Source organism: Marmota monax, unplaced genomic scaffold, assembly GCF_021218885.2.
Source record: "Marmota monax isolate L192 unplaced genomic scaffold, Marmota_monax_Labrador192_F-V1.1 WCK01_AAM20220418_F8-fsc00038, whole genome shotgun sequence".
In the NCBI taxonomy this organism is placed as follows: Eukaryota; Metazoa; Chordata; class Mammalia; order Rodentia; family Sciuridae; genus Marmota; species Marmota monax.
The window spans coordinates 9,275,905-9,295,235 of NW_026692498.1; the positions used below are offsets into that span (position 1 = coordinate 9,275,905).

Below are 19,331 nucleotides of genomic sequence, written 5' to 3' on the forward strand. Positions count from 1 at the left end.
TATTATCTAAAGTATAATCGGGAGTTTTGTAAAAAGGTTTCCAGTTTGTGACAATGGACAATGAACTGAAGGTGGGGTGTAGGATGATATGCTGTGGAGGTAGGATGTGAGGATATAGAGTAATATATCTTAGGAAGTGCAAAAGAGAAATTTAATGAAGAGGGTTAGTATCCAGGGAATAGACAGGAAGTAATTTATGGTAGACAAATACGTGGGAAGACAGTGGAGTACATAAAAAAAAACACAAATATGTATTTAGAAAAATACAGATGCTAAAATAGTAAAATTTGAAGGGGGGAAAAATGAATGAAGAAAAAAGGGCATATACAACACCTCTGTATTATATTGTTCAGATGACTCAATCCTCAAATCATATTTTATGCAAAGTTCTTGGTTTCATATATATTGGGGTGTGAGGGCTAGAGAATAGAAAGGCAGAAGAAGAAAAACAACTTAAAGGAAGAAACCAGGGTTGTTGCTAGCTTTAGAGATCTGTATCTTTCCTTCTTCTATTCTCATCCAATAGGTGGGGTTGTCTATTGTAAGCTGGTGTCTCTGCTCTTTGGATGGTGGAGGTAACCTGCGTGGGAAGACTGGTCCTGATGCAGGGCACCTGGAAGAGGGGAGTGGCACCCACCAGTCCCTGCCTGGAGACTTCACCTCACTGGTCTCCTTTTGGGACTGCTCATATGACTTTAGCGCATGGTCCTATCTCCCTATCTTGCCTGGAGATTTCCCAGTTCCTTGTCTCTCTGTTAGGCTCCAAATAAAGCCCCACCTCCCTCTCCCTTATCAGTTTCAAATTGAGGAAACTCTCACCCCGGGGCTCCCATAGGTGGGCCCTGGTCACACTGCACACCTGTTTTGGGCAGCTACTGTGTTGGGTTACCTCCACTGAGGGGAGGGGATGTAATAAAATACATTACAAAACAAGTATCAGGAAAGATATACTATTAAACACACCTGGAATTATATTCAACAATTTACAGCAACATGATACCCAAAAACACTTCACCAAGAAAAGATTGTACCCTACAAAGTTCTTGACATAAATTTGGAAGAGAAATCCTTCCCAACAGAAGCACTAACCTTGAAACTGGAAATATGAAAAATTGTGGTAAAATGAAATATCCAAAGGTTAATAACTCACAAGCAATGACTCCAAAGATATTGCAGTATATAAAATGCTGGATAAATAATTCAAAATAATAACTATTTAAAAAGAGGATTGAATACCAAGAAAAGTCAGGAAAATTGAATAAACTAAGGAAGGCATTACAGAAAAAGAATGAGAAATTCAACAAAAAGATATAGAGATATTGAAAAAACTGGAAGAAATCTTGAAAATAAAAGGCACAGTAAGTTAAATAAAAAATCCAGCTGAATTAAAGCCTTTTTAATGTATTAGAGCAGGTAGAAGATATAATCTCAAACCTCAGAGATAATGTCATCATTCAGACAGTATTTAAGAAAAAAAATGAAACTACAATAACAATATACAATATCTCTACGACATTATGAGAGTAAATTTAAGGCCTATATACATGGAGTAATGAGAAAAGATAGAGTCTAATAACATTGATAACCTACTCAGTGATATAATAACAGAAAATATTTGAAACTTTGGGTATGAGATGAATATCCAGATATTGGAGGCATGTAGAGACCAAAATAGACAAGACCAGAAAAGAATCTCTCCATGACATATTATAAGTTAAATACTAAAAAGTACAGACAAAAGAAAGAATTTTAAAAGTTTCCAGAGAATAATGTTGAGTCACATTTAGAGGTAAACCAATAAGGATAATTATGATTTAGCTCTGACCCTATAATCCAGGAGGGCTTGGCATTAAATAATACAAACTCTGAAATAAAATATTGCCAATCAAGATTGCTGATAGCCAACAAAGCAATCAGTCACAATGGAAGGAAAAGTTAAAACTTCCCAAGATAATGATAAAATAAAAGAATTCATTATCCCAGAACTACAGGAAATACTTAAAGACGTACTACACTAGGGATGCAAGATGGTGGGCCAGACAGAGGAAGCATTCTGTGTTGCTCTGTGACCTGTGATTCAAGAAGTGAGAATACCTCTTCTCTCAAGCAATATTCCTGCTTTTGCACAGGAATCACAGCACTATGCCATTCAGTACTCACCCATGCAGGACTACCTGGTGCCCGAGAGGGACTATAGGCATCAGCACCCACATAAAACTTTCATCCACCCACCTGAGCAGAAATCCCAGATGCAGCTCCCACACAGGATACCTGACAGCTATCCACACACTGGATCTGAAGCCACCACTCTTGTGTGGGCCCCCAAGTCACTTCCATCTTGGGACTCTGCAGCAACAGAGATAGTCCCCTATGCACCATAGCCTGCCTGCACCAGAGAACTTCACATAGACTCTGAAGAAAGCCACAGCCACACACTGCATGCCACATATCCAGTCTCTGAACTCATCATCCAACACCATCACCTGGCTCCTCCCCCCACCAAACCCGACACCCCATGGATAAAAGCAAATGCTTCCATCTTGGGTCACCTACATGAGCATTTTTGGTGGAGGAAACTCCCAGTTTGGAACTCCAGCTAGCCAGGTTCCCAGTTTCTAACTCCTCCTGCTCCCCAGCAGCTGCTTACCCAGCACAGTGACTGCCCAACACAAAATAGCTCTCAGCAGGGCAGGTTCACAGCATGCCAAAGCATCACACACAAGAGCCCCAGAAAGAAATGTCCTGTATTAGGAAACAGTAATGGAGAGAGTGAGTGTGATAAGTTTAGAGACACAGAGACTAGGAACTGGGAGGTCTTCAGGTGAGATAAGAAAATAAGACCAGGTGCTCACATCACAGTAGTAGGCCTCAAAAGAGATCCTTCTGGTGCAGTCTCCCCTTGGGGACTAGTGCGTGTCACACCCAACTTCCAGGTGTCCTCCACCCAGGAACAACTCAACCTCCCCTGGTTACCTTCACTATCCCAAAGGTGGAGTTACCAGATAACAACAGAAGACCCCACCTATTGGACGAGAAGGGAAATAGGAAAGCTACTGATCTCCAACCAAAACAATCTGTATTCCTCCCTTCAATATTTTTTTCTTTCTTCTCTCTCTCTCTATTCTCCTGCTCTCATATCCCAAACATATATGAAACCAAGTACTTTGCATGAATTAGGATATGAAAAATGAGATGACTGAATAGTAGGATATTACAGTTATGTTGTATATTCTTTTCCTTTTCTTTTTTCTCCAATTTTTACTACTTTAACATTTTTATGTTTTTTAATATATATGTGTGTTTGTTTCATGTACTCTACTGTCTTCCCACTTACTTGTCTCCCAAAAATTACTTCCTCTCTACTCACCTACTACTAACTTCTTACTTAGATTTCTCTTTCACACTTCTTAAGATATAATAATTCTGTATCCTCACTTTCTACTTCCTCAGCATATCATCCTACACCTCACCTACAGTTCTTTGTCCACCATCAGAATCTGTAAACCCTTTTACAAACCTATGATTATATTGTAAATAATAATTGAATTCACCATTTCTGTAAATTATGACCAAACTGTTAACATCTATTATCAGCTATTTGTTTTTATGTGGTATATTGTTTATGTTGGTATCTGTTAACATTGTACTACCCATCAAAAGAGGGGTATTGAAACCCTACAGGGGCACTATAAGATTATAGGGTAAAATGGTAATGCCTTGAACCACAGTGCTAGAATGGAAGACACACAAGCAACATGAAAAGACAAAGGAAGATAACGTCTGAACAAATTAAGATACCACATTATTAGAATCCATGGCCAGTATAGCAGAAGAAATTACAGATAAGGAGAGGAGGAAAATAAGGAGCCCCCAAGGAGGGCAGAGAGGACTGGTATCACTTCAGGAACCAGATCAACAAAGGTTCCTTGCCACCACAGAGCCATCATGATTTCAGTCCATTCAGCATAGGTCTTGACTGGAGGTATCATCAGTAGCCAGGAGTTGGTAATTCCTGAGGAGAAGCTGGTTAAAGCTTGATTAGAAATTTTTTACCCACCCGAGTCTGAATGAACTTTATGATAAAGGGAAGGAACAGGCACAGGGAGTTTTTATACCCAAATCTAATGAGGTCTCTGGGTCTGCAAGCTGCCTTGTTGGCACAAAGGGGATTAAGTGTTCAGCCTTGAGCGGGGGCTTGGGTGTTTGGGCTTGAAGCAAAGAGGTGATAAAGAACCAGTCAGAGAGTTTGAGAAGCCAGGTCATCCTGCAGCTAACTTTGTTTGGCATGCCCTGCATACCATCCTGTCCTGCACCTAACACCCTCAATTCCACTCTTCATTCCTAGTCCAGTCTAGCTCCCTTCCCTCTCTATTAAGGCTGCTCTTCCAACTCTCTCCTACCTGGGTGTCTCTGAAGCCACCTTGCTTCTCTCTTTACCTTTCTCAAAATATCCCAGCTTTCCAAACCAGCTTGCTTCTCTCACTTATCACTGTTCCCAGCTTTCCCTAGTCACACCAAGAAAGCATGGGCTTTGTAATAAAGAAGGCAGCTTCTCCCACGTGCTGAATGAAGGCAACCAAGGGAGGACAGTGGCCCATTTTTACCAGATTTCCCTTTGAAAGCAGTCAGATCTCTCCAGGTTTTATGTGAAACACCTCAACCTTAAATACTGATACTTGAAATTCTTATGAAACTGGGAGGGCAAACAAAACACATGTTTCTCCTTAGGCCCAGAAGGCAACTGGTAAAGTTCTCTCTTATGATAAAGGTAGTTCACACTTATTCAGGGGTCACCATGCTCTGGACACCTAAGTGGTTTGTCAGAAGGACAACACACAATGGTCCCACTACCAACCAGATCCAAGCAAGTAGGGGAGGGGTCAGGCTGGAGAAGGCTCTTAGGGTCACTTGCCTTGAATCTCCAGACATAGGATGAAGAGAGGACCCAAGAGGGGCCAGAAATGAGAGGGAGCATTGACAAGAGTACTTAATGACAGGTAATGATCCTTGGCTCTTCTGATGGAGGTATAGGAGCACCAGGCTTAAGCCTGGAAATGTGAATCCATGGGGTAAGTTGGTTATTAGACAGCTTGAATTTGGCTGCCAAGGGAGTGCACATAATCACCTGAGCAGGACACACCCATTTTGGTTTTAGATGGGGCTATTCCCCCGGTGAGCAATAGTAAACAAGTTCACCAGGTATTAAGGAGATAGGGTTTTGAGAGAGACCGGTCAGGAAGGAGCCAGTCTTGATAGCGCCAGAGTTCAGAGCATAGATGGAAGAGGAGGGGCAGGGCATAGGTTTCGGAGATGGGTAAGGGTTCTGTAGGCAGTTTGGGAGGAACGAGGGGATGGCCATGCATGACTTCATAAGGTGAGAGATTAGAAGACTTCTTTGGCAAGGCTCTAATGCACAATAAAGCAAGGGGAGCACCTTTACCCAGTGATTGGTCCTTTCAACCTTTCTGGAAGCCTGGGGGTGGTGAGGGCAATGCCAAGGGAGTGATAGCGCATGAGCCAGTCCCTGAGTTATCTGCGAGGTGAATTCTGGGCCATTGTCTGATTGGATAGAAGTGGGCATCCTGAAAGGGGGGATTATGTGAGTAAGCAACAGATCAACTACCATAGAGGCCTGCTTGTTAGAAGTTGGAAAGGCTTCAACCCATCCTGAAAAAGTATCTACCAATACAAGAGAATACTTTATGGTTTTTACCTGGGGCATGTTGGTGAAATCAATCTGCCAGTCTGCAGCCAGGGTATGACCATGGGCCTGATGAGAAGGGAAAGTTTTTAAGTTTCTTATCCTGTGGGGAAAGGGTGAAAAAAGAGTGAAGGAAAGTAGTGAGATTCTGTGGACTAGAATGGAATAGAGAGTGAAGAAACTGAAAGAGTTGTGGGAATCTTTGGGCTGATTCCCAGTGGTAACGAAGAGTAGCAGAGAGGAGGTAAAGCTCTGTAGGGTGGCTGATTGAGCCGCTTGATTGGCCTTTGAATTACCCATAGTAGTAAGGGAGGAGTCAGTTTGGTGGGCCTTGCAATGGATTATTCCCAGTTGGGAAGGCAGCCTGGAGGCTTGTAGTAGGCCAGAAATAAGTGTGGAATTATTGACTGCCATCCCTCTGATGGTCAATAGCCCCCTTTCTTTCCAAATGGCTGTGTGGGAGATCAGGATATGGAAGATGCATTATATAGTGAGAGAGTTTTTCCCTCCACTAGTTTGCATGCCCTTGTAGCAGCTATGAGTTCAGCTTGTTGGTTGGTGGTATTGGGTGGGAGAGGTTTTGCCTCTATGATGGTTGAGAGGGAAACAACAGCATACCCCACCACTTTAAACCCTTCTTGTATAAGAGGACAGGGGTCCCTCAGAAATGGTGGTAGGGCAGGGCAAAATCATCTCTAATACCTCCAGGCATTTGTGGATGGGATCTTGTGAGGGAGAAGATGGGAGGAGGGAGGCAGGGTTTAATGGAGAGCAGGGTTGAAAAGAGATGGAGGGATTTTCAAGGAGAGACAAGGAGCAATAGAACCCTGGAAGGAGGAAGTGACTGTAGCCCCTTGTAAGTGAGGAAATCCTTTAGATGGTGAGGAGATGAGATGGTTAGTGGGGAGCCAAAGGTAAGCTTGTGTACTTCTTTCTGGAGGTCATGGGCTGCTGCTAGGGCTCTGAGGCATGGGGCCAGCCCCTGATGGTGGGGTTGGATAGGTAGGCCACTGGTGCAAATGTGGGGCCATCCTGACCCAGAACACCCAGACTTTGTCCCTGTTTTTACATAGAGGGTGAAGGTTTGGAAGAGGTCGGGGAGATGCAGGGCAGGTGTCTGGAGGATTGCCTTTCTAAGGGTTGTAAAGGGCTTCCCTACCGCTGAGGGTAGGGGTTCATCTTGGGGGCCCTTGGTCAGATTATATAGCAGCCTGGCAAGGAGGGAGAAATTCCAGGCCCTGAAGTACCCAGCCAAACCCAAGAAGGATAAGCTGTTTTCTGTCTACTGTAATGGCTTTTTCCCTTGAGAGAGAGAGAACCCTAGATATGTGACCTCTTTACATGCAATTTGGGTCTTTTGTGGAGAGGCCTGATATCCCTTTAAGGCCAAGAAATTAAGTAGAACTGTGTCATCTGTTGAGTCCCCTTTGGATGGGCTAGAAGAATTTGTAGAGGTTTGCAAGAGGTTCAGAGAGCAGGATTGGATTGGAGCAAGAAGAAAGTCTGGAAGAGATCCCTTAGAATGGAGGGATCCAGGGACCCAAAAAGGGGCCATCTGCTTTGATTGTCTAAGGGATAAGTGGGCGAGGCCTGGGTGCTATATTTGATCCAAGAGGCATTGTAGGGGAGAGTTGACCAGCAGAGAGGACACATTACCCATGTAAGGAGGAGGGAAGAGGATGCAGAGAAGGAGGAAACTGATTTATTGGCAAAAGGGGTGTCCCCACTACAGCCAAAAAATCAGGAGTGCCTAAGTGACAGGTTTGAGCTGCAGAGATTGGTCGTCACCGAATCCTGACAGTCAAAGGTCTCGTCCTCAACAGAGCTGGAACTGTGGGAGACCTTGGCCAAGTCTTTAAGGGTCTCCTCCTGGAGAGGCCAGATACTCTCAGGGTCAGATAGAGGGGAGAGGAAGGGCAAGAGAGAGGAAGGGGAGGGTAAGCGTCTCTTTAGTGGCCAAGTCTTAAAAGTGAGAGGACTAGGACTTTAGGAATCTGCCCAAGGAAGGAGTCCCTGAGGGCCACCATAGCCTTAAAGGCTGTGTTGGGGTGCTTTCCTCCCCACAGGTGGGCAAAGAGATTTGCCGGACGATAATCAACATATTGCAAGAGGATGGATTCGGGGCACTGGGGGTGGAAAGATTGGAGGTTAGAGGCCAAGGTTTGTCCAAAGAGTTGTGGACTATTTCAAAATCCCTAAGGAAGGACAGTCAAGATTAAAGGCAAAATATATCCTTTAAATCTATGACCGAGAAGTGAGTGGCAGTATGGGGGATATGAGACAGCAGGGTGTATGGGTTGGGAACCAAAGGATGTATGGGCCTAATGGAGGTGTTGATGAGTCGTAGGTCCTGAACTAAGTGATAGGACCCATTGGGCTTTTCTACCACTAGTATGGGAGTAAGGGGAATGAGCAGAACGGAGGTACTCCTTGCTAAGAGCTTTTGTGGACAGGGGGTATTGAGCCTGATTGGGGAAGGTGCTAGGATAACTGGTGGGCAGGAAATGGTGGAGGGGTGTGGGTATCCCATACAATCGGGTCTACCAGGTTATTGAATTTAGAGAGAATATCTCGACTGAGCAAAGGAACTGGACATTGGGGCATAACTAGGACCATCAGAGAGAATGGGAAGTTGTCTATGTAACAGAGAAATAGGGGAGTCTTTCTTGGATAAATGGTGTTTCCTCCTACCCCGACAATAGGAGAGGTGAATGTCACTGTTTGCCCCCAGAATTCTGTCAGGACTGAGAAGGTAGCCCTGGTGTCAAGGAGAAAATCAACCTTGCACCCATCCACCTGAATCCGCACCCTGGATTCCTGTCTATTGATCTTTACAGCCAGGGACAAGGACCCAAGGCTCCATCAATCTTCTATTGCCATGCCCAGAAGGTTGGAGGGTTCCCTGGACATAGGCCTCCTATGGGATCTAAGAAAGTCAGAGCCCCAATGACCTTGTTGTTGACATTTAGGGCATGGGGTACGTAGAGTGCATGGTGCGGGGTATGCCCTGGCCCAATGTCCCTTCTTGCCACACTTGAAGCAGGCGCCCAGGGGGGTTTTCGGTGATGGGCGGCGACTCAAGGAAGCATCCTGCAGGGCCTGGGTAAGCACAAAAACCTTAAAGACTACCACTGAGATCTCAGTCTGGGGGGCGGGCGTGGGCAGGACCTTGTTTGAGCTTTTTTAGTTTGGCCCACATGTCAGGGTAATATATCATAAGGACATGATGGCCTTCTGGGGTTTCGGGATCTAGGTTACTGCTGAAGGGATTTCGTAGGCCAATCCAGAAATTCCAATGGGGTCTCTTGTGTCATTTTTGGAAATTGACGGCCTTATGTGCTGCTTTTTTGAGCCGAGCAATAATACATATGGAGAATCGGTCCGTACTCTGTATGCCAGCTTGTGTATAATCCCAGTCGGGAGTTTCTGGGGCAGCAAGTGGCCCCAGAGGGTGATTGGGATTAACTCAGTGAGTTTCATCCTCATGGGCTCTGGCAAGTTCCCAGACTCTGGTACGTTCCTCAAGAAGGAGAGTATTAGCCGATAATATATATATATATATATATATATATATATATATATATATATATATATATATCATGGTGAGTGGAGCTATAAGCCTGGAGGACATTAAAACTCTTGGGACCTAGTTTGGTGGGGACTAAATGTGTCCGCCGAGTCAGAGGGAGCACCTGAGGGGCTGGACGAAGCTGACAGGGGAGGTCGGTAGAGAGGGGGTTCATCTGCAGGATAAGTCAGGGTGAGAACGAAGAAGAGAAAAAGCCTCAACATAGGGGATCTCCTTCCACTTTTTCGAGTGCTCACAGAAGTTAAACAGATCTTTGAGAACTGCAGGATCTAGGGATCCTCCCGGGGGCCATTGACTTTGGTTGTCCAATTGATAGTAAGGCCAATCTTGTGTGCAGAATTTAATAAGGGGGAGTCTGTAGGGAGGGAAGAAGAGGCCCCCATAGGTCAGGAGAGGGACAAGGGTGGTTAAGAGAGAGAGAGAGGAGTGCCTGTTCTTTCACCCCTCAGTACCTCCCGCTCATGAACTGGGCTCCAGAGAGTCCACCATGACCATGAAGGTCGTGGTGGGGTGCGTCCTCTTCTCCAGATTGGGTGTCAGAGGTTTGCCAGAAAATCATGGTCAAAGCCCCTGCATATAGCCCCTCTGAAGTTGGATACCCAATAGGGGAACTCACCTACTGAAGAGCTGGTGTTTTGAGCAGTGCTTGAAAGAGTGGACGAGATTGGAAAGCCTTGAGAGAGGGGGCCCTCGAGCAGCGAGGCATTCCCCATCCTGGGTTTCGGCACCAATGAAAGAACTAACATGGCTTGTTGTTGGAGAAAATGCCCATTTATTGAGGAATGGCTCTATATTTATAGAGCCAGGGGTGGTTTGACAGTTATGACAGTTTAATGGTTCAACAGTTTGACAGTTGGCATGGGGTGCTTTCTGATTGGTGAGTAAGGATCATGTGAGCCATCAGGGCTAGTCTGATTGGTGGGTAAGGATCATGTGAGCCAGCAGAGCTAGTCTGATTGGTGGGTAAGGATCATGTGAGCCAGCAGGGCTGACCATTGAACGGCTCTTCTCGGGGGATGGGGAAGTTAGTCTTTGAAGCCAGGGTGACTCCCAACAGCACCTAATTACATAAAATAAATTCCTCTTGACATTAAGACTAAGATAGACTTGAATACAAAAATACTGGTGATTTCAACATATCCCGCTCATAAGATGTAAAATCAACAGAATGTTATGGCTTGGGTAGAGGCGTCCCGACAAAACTCTTGTGTTTATGTTCTGAGGTGGAATGATTTAATTATGAAAGCTGTAACTATATCATCAGATATTTCCATTTCATGGATTAATAATTTTTTTTTTATTTTGGGGGTACTGGGGATTGAACTCAGGAGCACTTGACCATTGAACCACATACTCAGCCCTATTTTGTATTTTATTTAGAAGCAGTGTCTCACTGAGATGTTTAGCACATTGCTTTTGCTGATGCAGGCTTTGAAATCATGATCCTCTTGCCTCGGCCTCCCATGCAGCTGTGATTATAAGCATGTGCCACCACTGCCATCTGGGTAATAATTTGAATGGACTAACTGGGTGGTATTTATAGGCAGATGGGTCTCTGAGGGTGTGACCTTGGAAACTATATCTGAGGGTGTGACCTTGGAAGCTATATCTGATTTCCCTGGCCCCTCTTTTTCTCTCTGTGTTTACTGACTACCACAATGTGAACAATATTCCTCTTTCATAATATTCTTTCTGCCTTATTGTGGGCCCAGTGCAATGGAGACAGCTGACCATGGACTGAACCTCTGAAACTATGAGACTAAGTAAACTTTTATTCCTCTAAATTTTTCTAGTCCGGTTGCTTACAGCAACAAAAACAACACAACACAACACTTCTGATCTAAATAATACCATAAATCAAATGCACACAACAGAAAATTTTAGGCTATTTCATCCAATAACAAGCAAATTCACTTTCTTCTCTATAGCTCACAGAATATTCTCCAAAATAGACCATATTTTAAGTCACAAAACAAGTGTTTGAAAATACAAAATAATCAATATAATTCCTTTTATCTTATCAGATCATAATGGAATTAAATTAGAAATAAACACAAAATTACATAAGCACATGGGGAATAAATAATTCTCTTTTGAAAAGAAATGGGTCTTAGATGAAATAATAAGAGAAAGTTTATAAATTTCTAGAATCAAACAAGAATAGTGACACAACATTAAAAAGTTATGGGACATTATGCAGAGTTGTTGCTAAGAGGAATTTTATAGAAGTAGATGCCTACATTAAAAAAAGAGAAACAAGTCCCAAATAAATTATCTAATGTTATATCTCAATGTGCCATAAAAGCAGGAACAAACTAACTCCAAAATGAGAAAAAGAAACTTCAGAGCCAAAACAAATGAAATAGTGTGGGGTTGGGTGGGGGGAGGATCAATGTAACAAATAGTTCATTCCTTGAAAAGTTCAAAGATTGATAAATCTATCTATCCAAAAGAAAGAGTTTAGAGTCCCAAATCAATAAAACTATAGATGAGAAAGGCAATATCACTACAAACATTTTTGAAATCAAGAGGATCATTAGAGACTACTTTAAAAATTTATATTCTGATAAATTGGGAAATCTAGAAGATAATGACAATTTCTAGACATCTATGACTTAATCATACTGAGAAAAGAGAATATAGAAAACCTGAACAGAACAATATCAGGGAATGAGATTGAAGACATAAAAGAAGCTTTCAACAAAGACAACTAATATCAATCATCATCAAATTATATCATAAAATAGAAAGTGAGGGAACACTTCCAAATTAATTCCTTGAAACCAGTATCAGTATTATCCTGATGCCAATACCAAGTGGAAAAAAAATACAGACAACATCTCTGATGAATATAGACACAAAAATCCTTACTAAAAATATTAGAAAAATGAATTTGAAAACACACTAAGGGGATTGTACACTGTGATCAAGTTGAATTAATCCCAGGAATGCAAGTTAGTTTCAGCATATACAAATCAATAAATGTAATTCTCTCACTAAGTTTCCCAAGGTGGCCTTGAACTTGCAGTGCTCCTGCCTTGGTCTCCTGAGTCACTGGGATTGCTAGGTGGGCACCATTGCACCTGACTAGGTCATTGTACTCTTAAAAACCAAGAAACACATGGAAAACTCTTCTCCTAGTGCCCTGCACCCTTACTTACTAGGATTAAGGTGAAAAAAGGACTCCAAACAAGGAATCAAAGAAGAGAGACTCATTGTTGCAAAGAAACAACTTCCCTAATTTCCAATGTCTAACCTTATCTATGTTCATTCCTTTATCCCCTTAAATTGAACAATAATCTCAGATTTCAAATTACCGTTTTCTGCCTAGAATTAAGCAGTTCAAAAATTAACTTTTACTGGAATATTTGTGTATCTGCTATATATTCTTTTGTGGCCTCAGTAAAAATTATAGCAATAAAGATCCCATGGTAATTTTATGGTAATTTAAGATCACTGCCTTAAAACATTTTTTCTATTATTCCATTCTATAATTATCATTGAACACTTGCCATCTTGGGACAGTATAATCATCATGTAGAATCTCCATCAAAATCTTAGGGAATGTTCCTTAGGCTCTAAATGTTATTAGATGTCTCTTCTCCTTTCACTTTAGATTTTCAAATGCTGTATCCTTTTATGGCCTCGTACTCAACCTGCAGCACCTGGGGAGCAATATTTTCCTGTTCCAGGTTCTCTTTGGAGCCATCATGCTCACAGCCAGATTTGTTTCCCTTTGGACTCTGAATTATATGGGTCATCGGACAAACCAGATATTGTTCTCATTCCTGGCAGGAATTTCCATTCTGGTCAACACATTTTTGCCCCAAGGTGAGAGAGACAAAGGTTTGGGGAAAGAAAGAGTTTCCCTTATTCCTTAGGAATTACATCATCTTACCTGCCTGATGCACAAGAATATCATTAAAAGCCAAGGATTCTTTGTAGTTAATATGAAGATTTGAAATGGATTATGGCAAGCACTTGGCAGGACTTAGGCTTCAACTGTGCCTATGTCCTTAAGGTATGGTTCAGACACAAAGCTGCCCTGACCACATCCAAGATGAAACTGAATATCAGCCAATGGTACAAATAGTATCTTTAGAAGAGGAGCTAACCACATGCCTCTGGCTAATGACACTTTTCATAACAATCCTGGAGGGGGTAGGCCTTGCAATTGCATCTCCAAGTGGGCTTGTGATAGTCTCCCTGGGACTCTTCCTGATTTTTAAGGCCTCCCTAACTCAATACGTTTTTAGGGAAGGCTTCTTGAATTCAGTGAAATAAAAGTCCCTTGTCTTTAGACAGAAAGCAAGAGCACAGCAGGAGTAAGGGAATCATTTAATCTTAATATGTCTTCTAATCTGTTTTGTAATTTGTCCTTAGAGAAGAAAAGAATAATGACTTCTACATTTATGTGTAATTATAATGCACCAATTAAAAACAATAAATAAATGAAAGGAAGATCAGTAGAATAGAGGTTCAGGGAGATGGAGGAAGAGAGTGAAAGGGGAAGTACTAGGGGTTGAAATGGAACAAATTATGTCATATGCACTTAGGAATGTATCAAAATGAACCCCACTATAATGTATAGCAATAATGCACTAGGAAAAACACTAGAAACAGATTAAGAATACAACTCAACCTATTTTACTAACTTACCCAAATGATCTCATTAATTATTGTGGGAATTTCAGTGGTCACCATGCTCCATCATGTCCCAGAGAAGGAACATATTTTGTAGGATTTCAGACTGGAAGTCTCCATTCTTCTCCCCAACAGAAGTTTCCTGCCTTACAGTAGAACAATCTGTATTCTTTTACAGTCCTATTTTGATTATTTTAGTGAATTAAAAATAATCTATTTAATCTCTGTAAGTTCAATAATTCAAAAGTATGTGATTAATACCCAGGATGGCATTATAAACTTCTGAATAAAATTTCTAATGTCAGGCCTTTGAAATCCTGAATTATTGCCTAGAACTCGCCTCTATTCACATTGTCCAATCCCTTTGTCACTATGTGGAGGAAGACCTGCCCCACATTACACATTGTTCCCATACTCTTAGTTATAAGTCTTTCAAGACGTGGGTTATAAACTCCTCAGTTTTTTGTTCACATAGAGTTCTAGGCCCTTGAGAAAATGCCCTGAAAAAAATGATGGAATTAATAAAACAAATATTTCCTGATTTCTCTATTCCCACCATTATGAGCAATACTCAAATATGCAGAGAAATTGAAGCAAGAGATTTAGATCCTTTTGTTCAGTGTTTCAGCCCAGCATTCAGCAGCTCATCAACCACTCCGTCATCTCTGAGGGGTTGCATTTTGTCTGTCATTTGTTTATCACCTGCAAACCCTACAACAGAATCACCTCACAATTAGTTACAGATAGACAGATTTCTTCAGCCAAGATTTTTTATTCTCCCTGGTCTCTTCTATCCAGAAATGCAGATTCTGCGTGTGGTTTTAGCAACTTTGGGAATTGGATGTGTTTCTGCTGCCAGCACTGGTTCTGCTCTCCACCAAATTGAGCTCCTCCCCACTGTATTCAGGTACAAGTGCTAAACGACCTTCTGACTGCTTTCCAAACAGGACTTTCTGAACTAATTAACACTTACTGCAAGGATAAAATTGAGGATGCTTATGTGTCCAAGACATGAATTGTAATACAAATTTTAAAAGCAACAAATAATTCACAATTATTTAAAACAAACTTTGTGCCTTGCAACGTGCCAAGTCTTTTACTGCAGTTTTTCACTTAATCTGAAGAGCCACTCTACAGAATTGATGCTATGAATATTCTTATTTTAATTATGATGAAACTGATTAATTAGAAATCAATAGTAGTCAATGTCACAATGCATTGTCAAAGCCCATGCATTCTATAACTATCCTGTATTGTCTCCCAAAATGAAATAGCGTTGAGAAGTGAAAACATATATACAGATTTGTACAAGATTTTCTTTGTTTTATTATTGTCATCCTAAGGTCCACACTTGGAGGCATCATTTCAGTATTCCAGAGAACAGGGGCAATACTGGCTCCTCTCCTGATGACCTTACTGGGGTATTCTCTCCATCTGCCCTGGATCATCTATGGAGTCATCACCCTCCTTGCTGGCCTTATTATCTTGCCCCTTCCAGAAACCAGGAATCAGCCTCTTGTTAACACCATCCAGGATGTGGAAAATAAGTAAGCAGATGCCCTGGTTGTCACCTGAGTAGGAAATGGCTATGTTCTATAGATCTCTGATGAGGAAGCTAATGACCATTTTCAGCCATCTGTCCTACACATAGGCTCAGATCTGAGCTATTTCTGTTTAACCCCATGTCTTTTGTACAGCGGCAGCTCTCTACCCACAAAGCTGTATCTCTCCTCGTGGGATTCTAGACACACAGACCATCTTGCACCAGTCTTTAGCAGTGAAAAGGTCAAAATTAGTCCTATTGTGAATGGCACATACTTTTTGCCCTATGGAAAGCACAGTGCTGGTGTTTTCTTGTAAATATATGAAGCCTCAAATACTTAATTCTCATACTTGTGGTATTATCAGGCATCAGTCCAATGAGTGCTCAATATATTATGGGGAGGAAATTAGCTTCCGTAAAAGATACAAAATTGATTACTGCTTCTAGTCAGAAAGGATTGTGAGATTAATACAGAGCAACCTTACTTATAAAGATGACATTATATCTAAAGGAAGTGGACCCTATAAGATTTAATCCAATTTAATGCCATATATAGTGAAAATTTTAAGGAGAGAGAAATTGAAGAAGTGGGATGACAGAATTTGAAATGAGGAAAAATGAAAAAATGCCCTCAGAAATTTTTAATTTCTCTTTGTTTTTTCCCCAAAGATGTCATTGGTCAAATGTCAATTTGGTAAATTGACAAGTGTAAGAGTAGCAATACTCAACACTGTCTTCCCAGTGTATCATTCCCAGGTATCAAGGCCTTTCCCAGCACAATGGTGTCTAGGGAGTCTTGGATTAGAATGATATCAAGTAAAACTTGTTACAAAGTTCATCATCTAGCATGGATGATATGTGCACTTATTCTACATCTTTGCTTGTTTTTTTCTTCTTCTTCCCAGCACAATATATTCAAGAAAAGTAAAGCAGGAAGATACTTCCACAAAAGTAACACAGTTTTAATGACTTCCCAAGAATTGATCCAAAGAAGAACAAAATTAGGGGGAAAAAGTCAAGATTCTTCTTTATGCCAATAAAACTAGTCATAAATATAATGGACAAACGGATGCCACCTAAAATCACTTTATATACAAACTTTCTCCAAATAATTTATGAGTTTATGTAATCTCACCAAACAATTGTTGGTTTGAAGGAAAACATTGCAAAAATAATTTGAAGTTCATCTTGAAATTAATAATAGAAAATGAAGCCTTGTTTCTATGATCCAGCAATCCCATTACTTGGTATATATCCAAAAGAGATTATTTGTATGCCAAGGAGATACCTGCACTTCCATGTTTATTGTAGCACACCTCAGTGTCCTTCAAAGAATGAATAGTTTAAGAGAGTGTATTATATTACATGAAATGTAACACTACTCAACCACATAAATGAATAACATTCTGACATTTGAAATAACAAAAATGGACAGGGAGGACTTTATTTTAAGGGATGTAGGAAGTACAAACAGAAAATGATAAATACAACATAACTCACTCATGTGTGAAACCTGAAAATGTTGATCTCAAAATACAGTAGGATGGTGATCTCTAGAGACTAGGGCACTTGGATGGGGGAGTGAATGGAAGATGATCAAAAGATTCAAAGTTACAATTAGGTAATAGAAGTAAGTAAAAGAGATCTATTGTGCAACATATTGACTATAGTTAATGACATTATATTTTATTATTGAAAAATGCTTAAAGGATGGCTGAGTGCTATCACCACAAAGAAATGATAACTGTGTGAGGTAATTCATGGGTTAATAAGCTACATTTAACCATTACACAATGCACATGTACTGCAAAACATCATGTTGCACAAAATAAATACATATAATTTTGTATGTCACTTTGAATAGGTAAAATTTGAAAGCAAGAAAAGGAATTGGAGTAACAAAGAGGTTGGCTCATATATCATGAATCATGTGCTACATTTTATCAAGTTACAGAGATCCAAAGAGTAAATGCCACCACAAATCATAATAATTCCAAAAAACATGCTTGTGTATGAATAAACACTTAATATATGAATTTTTTGGCACCAAAAAAATACTTATTAATTGAAATATTCTATAATAAATAATATTAATTAGATATCCGGGAATAAATTTACAAAAATATTTGAAATGACTCTATTTATGATAATATTTTATTGTTTTTCCCCTGGATTCTTTCTGACTTCACACTTTAAACAACTAATATGAATCACTTAAAAATATTATAAATATTATCAGATACTAAATCACTATTGATATGATTGATGACTTCAACATATACATTTTTATACGTATTTCATGTATAATTAGGAATAAAATTATACTTCCATACAAAAATGGGCAAAAGCAAGAGCAAATAATTCTCAGACAGAAAAAGCCACATAAAAATATGTAGAAGAAAAGATTTCTAAATTTGTGATCAAATAAATATACACTAAAATGAAATACTAACGTTTATTTGCCAAAATAACAAAAATTCTTAAACCTCTTATTTTTATTCTCCTGATAGTTTTGATACAGTAAAATAAAAATTCATACAACACATTATCTCAATACAAATTGCAAAGCCATAGTGATCAAAAGAGCGTGGTACTGGAATAAAAACAGAAACACACATCACTGAAACAGAACAGAAAATCCAGAAATTAATTCTCATATTTAGAGACATCTGATGTTTTACAAAGGAACCAAGAACATACCTCAAAAAAAAGACCATTGCTTCAACAAATCATGCTGGAGAAACTGGATATACACATGTAGAAGAATGAAACTACACCTCTACGACTCACTGTACACAAAAATCAACTAAAAGTGGATCAAGTGTCTAAATGTAAGTGCTGAAACTATGAAACTAAAGTACTAAAAGACGTCTTAAGGAAAACACTTCAAGATATTGAAATTAAAAAAAAACAATTTTTGTGTAGAACCTCCCAATGCACTGACAGTAAATGCAAAACTAGACAGGATAATATCAAACCAAGAAGTTTCTGCACAACAAAGGAATCAGTCAACAGAGTCAACGCAACCTACAGAATGGGAGAAAATATTTATAAACTATTCATCAGAAAAGTGGTGATTGAAAGGTGTGTAACCCACCCCAGAGGGAGATTCAACCCAGAGATTTATTGGGGGTCTGCCCAAAGGGAAAGAAAAGTAGAGGCAGAGAACAGAGAGAGGAGGGGAGGAGGGCAGAGAGGAAGAGAGCAAAAAGCAGAGGAGTGGAGCAGAGAGAAAGAGAAAGAGAGTAGAGAGAGGAGAGAAAGAAGACCTTGCAAGCTTCCTCTTAAGAAGGGTTGTGTAGGAGACATGGCCAGTGCTGATTGGCAGGGTGACTCAGGAACTGCTAGCTGACAATGTGACCCACGGGGATTGGATGAGAAAACATTTGAATTTGGCGCTCTTTGGCTTGGCACCCTTCACCCTTCAGAGAGGAGGGAGAGGGGTAAGGGATTACTCAAGAGGGAAACTTAACTTCAGCAGGGAATCTCCCACACACCCAACAATGATGATTGGGTGATAACCACTCAATAACAAAGAAAAACTGATTTTAAAATAGGCAAATGATCTGAATAGATGTTTCTCAAGTGGCCATCACTAGTCATTAAGTAAATGCAAATCAAAATTACAATAAGATAACATCTCACCCTAGTTAAAATGGATATATTTAAAAAAGACAAAATTTAAAAATACTAGCCAAGATCCAGAGAAGGGTTAAATTTCATACACTGTTGATGGGAATATTAACTAGTATAGCCATTTTGAAAAATGGCATGGTGAGTGCTCATAAAACTAAAAGTAGAATTATACCATGATCCAGTAATCTCACCAATAGGTATATATATCCAAAGGTAAG

General features: G+C 40.4%; 1 protein-coding gene across 2 annotated transcripts in view; it reads left to right on the forward strand.

Moving 5' to 3' along the window:
• LOC124093175 (steroid transmembrane transporter SLC22A24-like) overlaps positions 1 to 17,612 on the forward strand; it is a 43,317-nt gene extending 25,705 nt beyond the window's left edge. Inside the window, exons 8-11 of one of the 2 annotated variants that reach the window (XM_046445461.2) lie at positions 12,907 to 13,121; positions 14,733 to 14,841; positions 15,278 to 15,481; positions 16,383 to 17,612. In XM_046445461.2, coding sequence (XP_046301417.1) covers positions 12,907 to 13,121; positions 14,733 to 14,841; positions 15,278 to 15,481; positions 16,383 to 16,443 — 589 coding nt within the window. In that variant the 3' untranslated portion in view covers positions 16,444 to 17,612. Of the gene's footprint in view, positions 1 to 526; positions 934 to 12,906; positions 13,122 to 14,732; positions 14,842 to 15,277; positions 15,482 to 16,382 lie in introns of those variants that run through there. The other variant, XM_058579553.1, reaches the window with a different exon arrangement.
• Positions 17,613 to 19,331: the final 1,719 nt, after the last annotated feature.